Consider the following 14,717-nt stretch of genomic DNA (forward strand, 5'->3'; position numbering starts at 1 on the left):
CTGGAATCATCCTTGGGCACTTGAAATCAGGAGTTCTACTTCAAGAAGGCGGTGGTACCCACTGTACCCACCCAGTCCATGTTTCAAAGCAAATGTGATTATCCCAAAGCAGTGTGCACTTTCCCGGTTATTCATAATGAGCTACTACCAAAGCACAAGTCCCTTTGCTTTAAAAAGAGGCAAATGTTTGATCTGTGTTGACAATATTGTGTTGAGTATTATGAGGTATAAAAGAGTCGCAGTGGCCTGATTTCCATGCTACGCTAAACCACGGTTTAGTGTGAAGTGTGCAGGTTCCAAGGAGAGCTTTGCTCCTCCACCGATGTTCTGGTGCTGTGTTGCATTAAGGTAAGTAATGGCCTGGCTTGGCTTAGGTTTAGCTCTCTTCAGACTAACCACAAGCTGATCCTCTGAAATCAGTGACACTACTCAAAACATGTTTAAGGCTGGATCCAACCAAGTATATTCAAGAACGGTCTTGTAAACCTTGCTGAGAATCTTCTCACTCACATGCACACTGAAATTGTTATACACACAGCTCCTTCGGTTTCAGTTTCTATGCATCAGTAGTAAACAGGGTCTGGGTTTCTGCCCACAGATACATATGTGATTCAGAGTGACATCATACCAAAATCAAGATGCGTGCTTGCACATGTGACAAGCCTCTAATTTTACTGGCATGCATGACATGCCATAAGACTGTGGAGCTCCAATATTTTCTGGCTGAAAAATGTCCATTCCTGAGTGCGCTTGCTGCCAACACATGGAACATGAAAACAAGAAATCTGTACACCTCTGATGAGCTCAGAAGTTTCAAAAGAAGCAGGCAAATTGTGTTTCTCTCATTTCTCACTTTTCATGCTTAACAGGTGCTTTTTCTCTTTTGAAACTTGGGTTACTCACTTTAGAGGAAAAATGGATAATGTGTTCCTTTGCATAACATGAAAAACAGGCTGCAGCTGTCGTATGTTTTTCAATATCTAATATCCACAGTAGCAATTAAATGTTTTTTCACCTAGGTTAAAATAATAGGAAAGTGGGGAGAAAGTTGCAACTTTACTCCACATAGGAGTATTTTCACCTAGCCAATCATTCTCAATGGTGTTTTATCAATGGTGCTGCTATAAACCAGTAAAGTTTTGCGCATGGCTTAAAAATTACTGCAATTTCACATGCTCAGCATCTGGTATTCAGATTTTTATACGACTTCCTAAAGTAACATTTCAGGAACAAAAGTAGTGGAATAAAATGCATTTTTGTTTGATCCAGAGAAAAGAGGTGTGCATGAACAGTTTTGTCATCACTACACGTGCAGTACCTCAAGGACAGCTACAGGCACAATACCTCAAGGACTGCTTCTCCCCATATAAACTGACCTACTCTATGTTCATCATCTGAAGCCCTTCCGTTTGCCTCCTCCAGTCTAGAGGGTGGCAACACAAGAATGGGCCTTTTCTGCAGTGGTTCCCCATTTGTGAAATGCTCTCCACAGGGAGGTTTGTCTGGTGCCTTCCTTATACAGTGGTACCTCGGGTTAAGTACTTAATTCGTCCCACAGGTCCGTTCTTAACCTGAAGCACCACTTTAGCTAATGGGGCCTCCTGCTGCTGCCACGCCGCCAGAGCACGGTTTCTGTTCTCATCCTGAAGCAAAGTTCTTAACCTGAAGCACTATTTTCTGGGTTAGCGGAGTCTGTAACCTGAAGCGTATGTAACCCGAGGTACCACTGTATATCTTTAGGCGCCAGGCAAAAACGCTCCTCTGCAACCAGGTCTTAGGCTGATTCACATTCTATGGCCTTTTAAATGTGTTTGTGGGGGAGGTATTGCTTTGTTGGTTCTTTAACTATTTATTTGTGCTTTTATCTCAACTTTTTATCTTCTGAACTGTTCTGAGATCTTTTGGTGAAGGGCAGTATCTAAATCTAATAAATCAATAAATCAATAAATAAAATAAATGTCCATTAGGAAAGAAAGGGCAAAACCAAACCAATTCCAGGCTGCAAATTCTGATCCAATCCAAAAGTCCCAGACCACTTATGATTTCCTCACCTCTCCTCTCTTTCAAGGGCGCATTATATAACAGAGAAGCAAGATTCCTTCCCTCAGAAATGCCCTCTTATACTAAAGCAAAGCTCCATGAATGCTGACAATGCTATACAAATCACAGGTCGCCAACCTTTTTCCGCCAGGGGGCACATCTGGGAGTGCCGTGGGCAGCAGTCACAAAATGGCTGAGAGCATAGCACAAAATGGATGCCACATCTAAAAGAGCACAGAATGGTGCAGAAATGCGCTCCCTGCAATCAATGCGAGGAATGGCGTGTACCATGCTCCCTCACAGAGAGAAGCTCTGTGTACCTCTTCTCTGTTCAAAATAGATGGGAATCTATTCAGGCAGAAGCTATTAAGGCAGCTTCTATGTAGGAGAGGCTGAGCCACTAAAAACAGAAACTGAGCATTGTGGATTTTTGAGAGGATATTTACTGAGACTTTTGCAGTTGCCATAGGAGGAACTGGTGCCCTTGGGCACCTTTTTGGTAATCCCTTATATAAATAATAAAGTTGAAATAACGTTTGTCACTCAAGGGAACTCCCTGTGCCCTGATTAATCATAAATAAGAATAATTCACCCCAGAGGTTTGTACTAACCATACCCACACCATGGTTTCCGCTTCAAAACCAGCAAACCATGCTTTAGAGTGGCTTAATTGCTTTCTTCCCCCCTGTGCTCAATACTCAACTTTGTAAATTCATTCGCCATCGCCATGGTTTCAGTAGTGTCTACAGCAGCCTTTCCTAACCTTGGGTTCTTTGCAGTTAAGAAGCTACAGAACTAATAAATTTGCCAATGGCTAATACAGGTTATTTCCAAGCAGGTACTATGGCTATTGATGTCTGGCTCTGTGCAGTCTGTCTTAAATCAAGAGCAGAATAAACCATCTGCAACAAAGCAAATTAAGATGCTCAGTCTCATAGTCTCAAGACCATGCAAAGGGCAACAAAAGAACAGGATGTGAAGACAAAACCTATCAGGCACAGAGAACACTAGAAGCTAGAAGTTGTGTAGGTGTATTAGCAATCCTACTATCCATCTGTCATAAATCTTACTTGTTACCATACATCACCCACTGGCAGAGGGCTGTCTGCTGGAGGAATAACACTACGCTGAAATGTTCTGTAGTATATTAAAGCCTCTCTCTTTCTTACGCATTTTTCATTGAGACGATGGCTCTCTTGCCCATAGAAACCTGAGCTTCTAATGTATGTGATCAAAAAAACATGAAAGTTTGCATTCATGTAAAAAATACAACATTCAAAGATGTTCACTGGCAATAAATCTTCACCAAATATGAGGACACTGGAAATTTCTTACACTGACATGGCTAACATTCCCGGGGTGCTCCAAGAATATCTAAAGTTTGCCTATCTGTCCACTTATATTTTATTAGGTATGTTAAAGACTGAGTTTACAATTAACTGAACAGACAGTGTACAAAAGGCTTTTAGAACTAGACCATATGGTCTAGGGAAAGGAACAATCTGGATGATCCACATTTCAATCTGCAGCCTTGTCCACCTCTATAACACATTATACTGCTGCAATAAAATATTAAGATAGATTGGTGTGTGTGTGTGTGTGTGTGTGTGTGTGTGTACACACACACACACACACACAATCAGTCTTTCATATCACCATCAACAAGTTTTTTTTTCAGTGAGAGAGAAAATATTTTTAGGAAAATAATATATTAATTAAATGAAATTAAAAACCCTGAAGGCTTTTGTACAGCTTCTCCAACTCCAATAAATAATATTTCTCTATATAAATAGGTAATTGTCGAGTTTATGCTTTAGCATACCAGTTTTACACAGGATATGCCGGTTGAGGGCTTAATGTTAACAAATGACATATACTTGGAAATCAAACAAAAACAATCAAGAAACACCTATTATTAGAAAGCAAAGGACAGCTGACATGTTCACAGCTGGAACAAATGTAAATCATCCATCAGTTGTTAACATTTGCTACTTAGTTCAATGCCACTATCAAAATCTTTTTTAAAAAAATTCTTCACAGATGATGCCTGTTCACAATAGGTACAGAAAATAAACCAAAAATAACACATGCGCACTTGAGTGTGTGTGGAGGAAGCCACAGCTTTTTGATGACACTAAACCCTTATAGTATGATGTAGAGCAAGATGCAACATTCAAATAAATATATATTAATTTATTTTATGGGGTCTTCTTAAAATTCAATCAATAACTCCTAAGCTTTTGAATAGTAGATCTGGTGGCTATCTAATGACCCAACTAATGTTACTTTTCAAAGGAATAATATAACAAAGGTACCTTTATGAAGGTGAGAAATGTCCATCATTATGATGGATGTGAGGAGGGCAAGTCTTTATGTTGCAGGCACCCCTGAAGTGTGTCATGTGACTGAGCATCTCTGCACATGTCATCATGCAATTCTCCATAATAATAATAATAATAATAAATTTTATTTATATCCCACCCTCCCCAGCCGAAGCCAGGCTCAGGGCAGCTAACAACACTAAAATAGTGCAACATTATAAAAACATCATAAGAATTAATTAAAATCAAAATTGATGGCAACCATAAACTAAAGTATTGTAAAGATTGCCAAAGGAGGGAGTCAGGCTGTGCCCCAACCAAAGGCCTGGTGGAACAGCTCTGTCTTGCAGGCCCTGCGGAAAGATGTCAAGTCCTGCAGGGCCCTTGTCTCTTGTGACAGAGCGTTCCACCAGGTTGGAGCCACAGCCGAAAAAGCCCTGGCTCTAGTTGAGGCCAGCCTAACCTCTCTGTGGCCTGGGACCTTCAAGATGTTTTTATTTGAGGACCGTAAGTTCCTCTGTGAGGCATACCAGGAGAGGCGGTCCCGTAGATACGAGGGTCCTAGGCCGTGTAGGGCTTTGAAGGTTAAAACCAGCACCTTAAACCTGATCCTGTACTCCACCGGGAGCCAGTGCAGCTGGTATAGCACCGGATGAATGTGATCCCGCAGCGAAGACCCCGTAAGGAGTCTCGCTGCGGCATTCTGCACCCGCTGGAGTTTCTGGGTCAGTCTCAAGGGCAGCCCCACGTAGAGCGAGTTACAATAATCCAGTCTGGAGGTGACCGTCGCGTGGATCACAGTGGCTAGGTCAGGGCGAGAGAGGTAAGGAGCCAACTGCTTAGCTTGGCAGAGATGAAAAAATGCCGCCTTTGTTATAGCTGCAATCTGCGCCTCCATGGAGAGGGAGGTATCGAAGATTACACCCAAACTCTTAACGGACGGTGCTGGCACTAATTGCACCCCCGCAATTCTTGCTGCGGTGTCCTCCACGCTTGTGGAAAAGAGTAATATCAGTGCCTACATGGAGAAAAAAGTGACAACAGTGCAACATCTTCCATAATGGATTGCTATTATCCTAGATGCTTTTTGAGACCTAGTCACTAACTCAGTTCTGTAAAAGTGACATTAATGTACAGCAGTACCTCAGGTTACAGACGCTTCGGGTTACAGACGCTTCGGGTTACAGACTCTGCTAACGCAGAAATAGTACCTCAGGTTAAGAACTTTGCTTTAGGATGAGAACAGAAATCGCACAGCAGCGGTGCAGCAGCAGCGGGAAGCCCCATTAGCTAAAGTGGTGCTTCAGGTTAAGAACAGTTTCAGGTTAAGAACAGACCTCCAGAACAAATTAAGTTCTTAACCCGAGGTACCACTGTAAGAGAATACACTGTTGCATTTTTAGAGGGTCATGATTTTTTAGGAGGGAGACAGGAAGACAGGAATTGCACTTCGGGAAATGCATCTGAGTGTACACCTCCTCCAAAGCCAATTCCCCTCCCTGCTGCATCAGATGATGTTGGACTACAACTCCCTTCCCAGACCACAGGCCATGCTGGGAACTGGAAGTCCCAACATTTGGAGGGCTACATGTTCTCCCCCCCCATGGGGGTTAAATAATATTTTGGAACATGTGGAATGGGCAAAGAGAACGCAGAGGCTTTATTCTCTAAGTGAAATTCTCCTACAATTTTATACACAACGGATCAGTGGTTGGTTTTTCTCTCTTCCCAAAAACCAGAGCCTTGTTAGATCAGGCCAAAGGTACAGCTAGTTCAGCAATCCATTCTCACAGTGGTCAAGCAGATGCCCATGGAAAATCTGCAAGCAGGACATTCGCTCAAGAGTATGGTCCCCAATTGTGTTTCCTAGCAACCAGCATTCAGAGAAAACCTTCAGTACTGTAGTGCTGTACGCAGCCATCATGGCTGGAAGCCACTGATAGCTTTACCATCCACAAAGTTGCCCAATTCTCTTTTAAAGCCATCCAAGATGGTGGCCATCACTACAAACCAGCAATCAGGTTGCTACTCTGATTAGCAGTCCCTACCAGTGCCATCTATACCAGGAGTCTTTGTATATTGCAACACTGAGGAAAAGTTGGTTCCACAGTCTCCACAGGAGACTGTAAACAGGGACAATCAGAATATAAACGTGTATGCAGAACAGACAGAAAAATATCATTTTTAAAAAAATTAAAGGACTATTTTCAAGTAATGTATCCTTACCAAACCACAGTGAACAAATTATAGTATCCTGCTATAGGATGTCAAGTAACATGGAAGACTCCAGGATTTCTTACTTCAGCTGAAGCAGGAACCTAATAATTAACAAATCAGATATCCACAAACAGTTGGTAGCCATTACCACTGCAGATATTGTTGACAGCAGGAACTTCACACTCCAGCCACACTGGAAGCTACAAAGATCATATTCAATCATTGAAACTGGAAGATGAAACCCTAGGAAACACTTTGTTAATATGTTGTTATTAATTCTGAAGTGTAACTTTGAATACTCTGATCAACTCCTCTTACTTTTTTTTCTTGGGGGGTGGGAATCACTAGAGGTGTGATAAAGCATGCAAGTCTCTCCGGGCTAAGTGCCTTCATCAAAGCATCTTATAGGTATATTAAAAATTGAATGGGCGTAAACAACTTCAGCAGGCAGAGTTTGAGGACGATATTCCACTGATCTCTGAATTTTATAAACATCAACACTTGGGAGAGTTTGCATGGGAATAAGGCAACTAATTATTGTCTATTGCTTTAGGGCACGCCTGGTGCTCTCTACAGGTATCTCTACTGCTGCTTTTTTCCTAATGTATTGCCTCTTGAAAGCTTTCACTGTAACGACTTGCTGATCTACTCCAAAGCAATCTAAGTATACTGAAACTACTTTATATTCCAAGAGAATTGCGCTATAACTTCTGAAAAGATGTTTCCTAAACAGAAGCAGCAGTTGAGAATGCAGTGTATGCTTTGAAAGTGAATAGTGAACAAAATTACTTCTACAAGTTGAATTAAATTGTAGTGTTCATCCTACGTAGAGTGTGAGTGTGTGTGTGTGTGTGTGTGCGCGCGCGCGTGCATGTTGTAACAAAAACATTAGTTATTTTGCAAACCAAATAAAGCATAACATTACAAATCATAACATTGTAGCAAAGATCTGCAATTTTTTATTTTACTTAGAGAATATTGCCCTTGCAGTTATCGTATGCCTGAAGTGGATATAACCATTTTATTTTGCAAAATTTCAGTAACCCTGAAGGCTGAATTCTGCTCCATATCAAAATGTGCACTTCCATTGAAAACATACATCTCTATGGTTTTAAGGATAAACGTCAAGGAGGAGGGTTTGAAGGCCCATCAGCTGATGGGGAACTGGGAGCGCACAGGGTAGCTTTAGGCTCCTGATTGCTCCTTCCAAGCCACACCTTTGCCCATCACATACCTGATGTCATGTATGGCACCAGATGTGGGTTGGGTGGGCTAAGCTTCCCCTGCCTTACAGACTGCATAGCAGAGCATGTTCTGAGAGCCAGGCAGGCAGGTGGTTGGGCTACTGACAGAAGTAGCTGTTTTGCTTATACAGATTCACTCACTGAAATGGGCGGCATTCAGCTAATTGTTCCACTTACGCAACGAAGCTTCCCCCCCCCCCGTCCTCCTTTCCATACTCCCTGAAATTTGTCCGGGGGGTTGGGAGAACCCCAGGAACAGCATATAGGAGTAGGAGAAAGCTGATCATTCCATCTGGAAATTGAAATGCTTGTCCTGGTGGAATAATCACCTCAGTCAGTGAACAGTGAACTCCTCCCAATGAGGATAAGAGAAAACTTGACCCAAGCCTAGCTGGGAACACACACAGGCCTGATTTTGCTGGGCCCTAGGACCCTGAAAAGCTCTCTAGAAATCTAAGTGGGTAGCAGTATCTGTTGGCATGCTGATGTTGTGAGCCTGTCCATCTCATGTATAATCTGTATACAGCATATGTGTCAATAAAACCATACGTCACCAAAGGCACAGGAGTCCCTTCATTCAAAGTCAACCAGATTCCCTTCATTCTAAGGAAGAGGCAGGGAACCTCCAGCCCATCAAGTTACCCAATTTGGCCACAAGACCACTCACCTGTGCTACACCCAGCATCATCAGGTGTGGGGCAGGTAAAAATCTGGCTCAGTCAAAAGTGGATTTGCTGACCAACTGTTCCTGCAACCCTCTATGCAAAGAGAGCTAGCAGCTGGTTGTTGGGTCTTGTAGAGAGAGCCCCTGCAAATTGCTGTACAAGACAGCAATTTGAAACTGGTTTCTCAATACAGTACCCGAGAATCAACCGATTGTCAGGTTTTGCTGTGGTTTCTCAAGAGGGTCTTGCACTGTACTTTTCAAAGCACTCTCATGATGTATGCAGAGCAAACAAACAAACAAACAAACATTGTGACATTGGATGACGGGCAGGTGGGTGATCCCGCCCATCTGCCAAACTTTATTCACAAGAGGTAGTGAAAATAACTAACTGGCCCTCCAGCCAGTCCCAGTTCTGTACCCATGTCCTAAGACAATCTTGATTTTGACTCTCTGACCCCCTCAGTCCTGCCTTCATGTAGCTGTCAAGCCGCACTGTTCACCGGCTGCCACTGGTATCAAAGCAATTTGCAAGTCAACTGTTCTCCATAAAACATCACAAACTAAGTAAATTCCACTATGCTAAAATCCAGGTAATTCGAACAAACTAATGCACTAAGGCGTGTTTAAACTAATTTTTTAAAAGGAAGATTTTGGGCCACAAAGCACAAGTTATGTGTGTCAATAAAACTGGCTTCTTTTGCATTGATATTTCATTCCAAACCCTGCGTTTCATTTTTATTATCTTAGTGTGTGTGGTCATGGGGAAAGGAGTAGATGAGCAACCTTTACGCAGGAAAATGGAAGACATGAGGAATAGACATGTGACCATGTAGAAAGAAGACAGATGCTCCACTGGATGAACAAAGGAGCCGTTTACATACCTGGCAAGTACTGTTTTAAAACAGATTTTCATGAACACAAGGCACAAGTAAGAGATTTTGGGGAGACCAAATCCTACGCCTCCTTCCACAATCTGCATAAAATTCCAAGTGCACAGAATTGCAAAAGGAAAGCATACGTGTGCATGCTTATCTACACACACTCTGAGGAATTAATGCAATACTGTTATCTCTTTGGTAGGATGTGGAAGCTGTTTTGAAAGTGATACAAAACTGAAAGCATGACACTGAAGACAAATGATTTATGAACTGAGTAGGCTGTGGCCCTCCGACGAGCAACTTACATACTTCCCAGTGGAGTTCAGCAAAACAGCAAAAAATCTTTTTGAGCTTGGCAGGCCATCTCTGTAATTTTGAGCTTGCTTTTTTTTACTCATTCACTGTTTCACCTTATTTTTCTTTTTTAACGTTTCTTTATCCTTTTGATTGTATACCTTTGCCAGGTTGGAACCATGTGAAACTGTGAAGGTGGTTTCAGAGCTTAGATCAGAAGCCACCTGTGTGGGACTCTTAGCTGGGAGGCACATGTAAAACTCTTCCTAGATAAGAGATAGCTTAGGAAAAGCTAGCTAACAGTTAACTTTTCTCCCTGGAAGCTTCTTTCCACTGGAATGTGTTCTTAAAATTGAGTTAACAACTATCAGGAGGATGGTTTTAAAAACAAATAAATACCCAAATCAGAACTATAGGAACTAACCTACGAATGGTAGCCATCTTTCACTTGGTCTGAATACACACCACTTAACAGTTCCTCGCTTCCAGCCCTAGAAGCTTTCATTACTGAAAACTTGATAGCAGCACAATCTATCCTTCTTTGCTTGGACAGCCACTGAGTGACCTGCACACCACCAAAGCACCTCACAGTGTGGCTATGGTTCATGGTATTTGTATTCCATCCATCTGCCAAGGCACTCAGTACTTCATAGAAGAAGCCTACAGGCCTGTGAAGTTGGGGAGGCGGACAAAAGTATACATGAGAGATGGCTTGCCCAAAGCCATCCAGTATTCTCCCTAGCCAAGCTCGGATTTGTGCCTGAATTTAACACATCCAAGCCCAACTCTCTAGCCACTATTCCAGCTTGGCTCTCCAGCATTAATGGGGTCAGAAATGTAGCACGCTAATAAAAAAAGCAATAGAAATTATAAATAAAACTTGTTATAGGAAATTAATTACTGGACTGGAAACGAAGAAGGGGAAGGGGAAGAAAGGGCTGGGAGTTGCAATGATTTCCTGTTAATAAATGAATTGCTGGATTTTGAGAGGGGAGAAATAGCTGAGGTGTTCACTGATTTTATTTGGCTAATAAATTAATTGGGGAGAAAAAGCTGGGGTGTGGAGTGCTTTTATTTTGGCAATAAATTAATTGCTGGAAATTAAGAAGGGAAGAAGCAGCTGGGGTGTGCAATGGTTTTTATTTTGGTAATAAGTCAATTCCTAGATACTTTGTGGTTAAAAGGGGTTCTGCTGTTAATACAACTGATGATCAGCATTTATAATTCTTCTTCATGAAATTCCAAATAGAATGGGGCTTTTGACTGCATGCTTAATTTGCAGAGTTCGAAGGTGGGACCCAGTGCTCAAAAGGAAAATGAGCAGACAGTGTCATATTTAAAAAAAGGGGGGGGAATAGCTCGAGTTCAAGGCGTAAGTGAGAAAAATGCCACAGCATTTTGAAACTGTACCTGCAAATAGTGTTATTATAGTGTTATGACACAGCTTGTGATTTGGACAGCAAATCACTGTTATCTTCCCTCACTGACAATTACAGAACTTTTGTTATGACTCAGGAAAATGCACCTATTGATTACAATTAATTCAAATCTCCCATCTGCAAGGATCTTATACACAGGCTCAACAGGGCATCACTGTGCTTGCTTTGTCAACTAGATCACCACTGAACCTAATCCACTCACATTTTTTGCAAACTTTTTCATTAATGCTGAAAAACACCTTTCCTTAGTTATGGTTGTTGTCCAAAGGCATTAGGCAAATCAGCTAAACAGAACCTCCAGGTTGAGAAGGAATATTCCTCGGAGTATCAGTTGCAGGGTGACAAGCAGTGGAAGGTTATTTTTTGTCCATAATCCTGCTGTGGCCTTCTCATCTGACTATCCATTATACTGGAAGACGTATTTTATTCCAAGGACTGATTCCCTTAACAAGCACATCTTATGAGCCTTTAAGAAGGTATTTTTCTTTCAATTTTTAACTCTTTAACTCACAGGACATGGAGGAAACCTTAACAGCAGCAATTTTTCACCTTTCTAAATGAATGAATAAAAGTGCAATTAATTAAGGCCTGGAGAGGGTGAAGGGAGGTTAGGAAACAAGAGTAACTTCAGCTGAAAACAGAAAGATGTTTGGATGTGAAGTCACCCCAACGATGAACAAGAGAGGGGCAAACCTGATTTCTCAGTTTCTCAGAAGTCAAGCCTTACCACCTCTCAGTCACCAGAATACTAGTTATACTTTCTTTATTTGCCCTTCCCCCTGTAGAAATCCCTTGTGCCAATTAAAGGAATCCAAGTTCCACAAATTTAAAGGAACAGACACATACACAAATGGGTTCAGGTCTTTGATTTCTAACATCCAATTGCTTATCTCAATTAAAACAAGAGCTGAAAGTTACTACACAACCCTATGCATATGTATTGGACATCCTGAAGTATTGAATGGGCCTTAGTTGTAGGTGGGTATACACAGGATTGCAGCCCAATCTACAGAGTTTGGTATCAAATACTCCAATTTTTTGTTTTGTACGCATAGCTTATATCTTGACACAGCAAGGCTGGCCTGATTCTGATATTGAAACTGCTACTTCACAAAGAGCGAAGCAACACAAATTTGGGCATCACCTACTTTCTCAATTAGATGAAACTTCTTCCACGTTATTCTTGCAGTTTCTATTATTCATTTCTTCACTGAATGACTAATGATTTCAGCTTCTGTATTTCAGATTTAGATATGGAAAACTGCTGATTAAAGGCTGAGGGGATTTTCCGCATAGTTATAAAGCCTACTTTCCAGGTGCAGTGGACATTAAAACTGTACACATGGTGCATATGTACTTGAGAGAGCAAATATGATGCCATAAAACAAGCCTATGTACAAAACTACTGCGAACCCATATGAAAACACTAATTCTACTAGCAGAGCAAAAAATAAAGAAAATGGTTCCACTAACAGCAGTATACAAGCTATGAGTTCAAGTTCTACCTCTAGTTCCCACACTTGTGCGTCAACATTTACCCATTACCTGTTGACGTATTACTCAAATCGAAAAGGGAAAAAGCGGTATTTTCCTGTGCTGAAAAACACTGTTTGAAGTAATATAAAAACTACAGGTCTTGGTCACTCTCCCACACTTAAAGTCCATAACCTGGTCACAGAGGCCATGCATTAGCTGCAGAAGATCCCAGGTTCAAATAGTGTGACCCGGTATAAGGCAGCACCTTCAGTCCTATATGTGATTTGATATTGGAAGTAGAGCCTAGCCTTGTGCATCCCTTTCCTTGCCTCCTTGACTGTGCAAAGAAAGGATTATCCCCTCCCTGTGTTGTTCTGATGCTTTTGAATTATGGTCCTGGAGGAGACTCTTGAGAGTCCCATGGACTGCAAGAAGATCAAACCTATCCATTCTGAAGGAAATCAGCCCTGAGTGCTCACTGGAAGGACAGATCCTGAAGTTGAGACTCCAATACTTTGACCACCTGATGAGAAGAGAAGACTCCCTGGAAAAGACCCTGATGTTGGGAAAGATGGAGGGCACAAGGAGAAGGGGACGACAGAGGACGAGATGGTTGGCCAGTGTTCTCGAAGCTACAAACATGAGCCTGACCAAACTGCGGGAGGCAGTGGAAGACAGGAGTGCCTGGCGTGCTCTGGTCCATGGGGTCACAAAGAGTCGGACACGACTAAACAACAACAACAACAACAACGTGTTGTTTTACTGTTATATTTGTATATAACACAACGTGTTATATTTGTATTGTGAAACAACTGGTATAGCATAAAAGTGTTTTAAATATATAAATGACTGCACCAGCGGCACCAACACTGAAACGAAGGACAGAAGGATCTGCCAGTTTTGCTTTTTTCGGTTTCTCATTTACCCTAAGCTTACATTTAGTTACCAACACTTTGCAGCAATTTGCAAATAAAATTTGGGGGTGGAGGGAATGCATGAAAATTCATCAGGATTTTAGTGCGGATTTTTCCTAACACATTTTTATATGCAGTTTGACATGTTTTTGCAAGCAGCTTTCTCTAATATAATGCATGTTTATGTGTTATTTTCACCAATGTATTCATTTTTATACACACTATATGTATTTTTGTAAACTGTTTGGTTGACAAACTGCATAGCAAAATTTGAATAATTGCGAATTTCAATGGATAGTTGTGTTTCAGTTCTCATATTGTTTCAGAAGTACAAATTTGATAGATTTGGCTTCCAATGAGATCTGAATTGAGTTTCTCCCCAGTTCCTTACTGAAACAAACATTACAGATGCTACCCTCTCTGTAACACATACAAGTCCAAGAGAAGCAGCCACAGGTTGTTTATGCAGTCAGATTGTTAACAGTGGTCACAAGGTTATATCCAAAGCCACAAGCGGATTTCCAATCATGTTCTGTGACTTCCCTTTCTTTCCTCTCTTCCTCCCTCTCCCCAAATCTGTTGGTGGGGGAGGGCATCCCCCTACCCTCCAGAGCAGATTTTGAGGACACACAAGGGACTGCAAGAGATGAATGGGACATTCCTTTGCACACACAGGTGCTTGTTGCACAGACAGTACTGCAGTGTTGGATAAAACACGTAGTTCAGGCAATATGCAGAGGTACAGTAAGTAACTCCTTAAACATGCTAGCAGCTTCACCCGTGTTCAAAGTGGCCTCTGGTCTGTGCACTACCTGAGAAAATAAATGAAGTGTGTATCTTTCCTATCTATAAAGGTAAATATAGTAAAACTATTCTACGTGACGAGTTCTCGGTTTTTGTCATCTTTGACGATAGAGGTAAATTTCATATTCTCTCAGGCTGTCATTTTGAAACTTTATGACTAGGACAGAAAATTGCTCTTCTTCATTATGAAGAAACAAATTTACTAGTTCTTTACTTAGTTTTGCAACACAGTTAAGAGCTAAACCAAGAAACATAAATATGCAATCCCCCAGTAGAAATTCAACTTACTTTATGAAGACTTCTATGAAAACGTTTTTCTTTGGCACCCAGTGTTCTGTAAAAATATTTACAGAAACATTTTTTTCATTAACAGTATAGAAATACAAAGTCATACAGAAACTGATTGCCGAATAATTACACAAA

At 41.4% G+C, this 14,717-nt stretch overlaps 1 protein-coding gene across 10 annotated transcripts in view; it reads right to left on the bottom strand.

The window, feature by feature from the left end:
* Positions 1-14,717, bottom strand: part of GTDC1 (glycosyltransferase like domain containing 1) — a 231,244-nt gene that overhangs the window by 193,441 nt on the left and 23,086 nt on the right. For 2 of the 10 annotated variants that reach the window (XM_082198805.1, XM_082198807.1), the window contains exon 1: positions 4,356-4,469. The exons of 1 other annotated variant lie outside the window; for it this stretch is intronic. In XM_082198805.1, coding sequence (XP_082054931.1) covers positions 4,356-4,383 — 28 coding nt within the window. In that variant the 5' untranslated portion in view covers positions 4,384-4,469. Of the gene's footprint in view, positions 1-2,051; positions 2,195-4,355; positions 4,474-14,582; positions 14,629-14,717 lie in introns of those variants that run through there. 7 more of the 10 variants (XM_082198808.1, XM_082198809.1, XR_014213431.1 and 4 more) reach the window with 6 other exon arrangements.

This window comes from Podarcis vaucheri (assembly GCF_965113315.1).
Source record: "Podarcis vaucheri genome assembly, chromosome: 1".
Lineage (NCBI taxonomy): Eukaryota > Metazoa > Chordata > Lepidosauria > Squamata > Lacertidae > Podarcis > Podarcis vaucheri.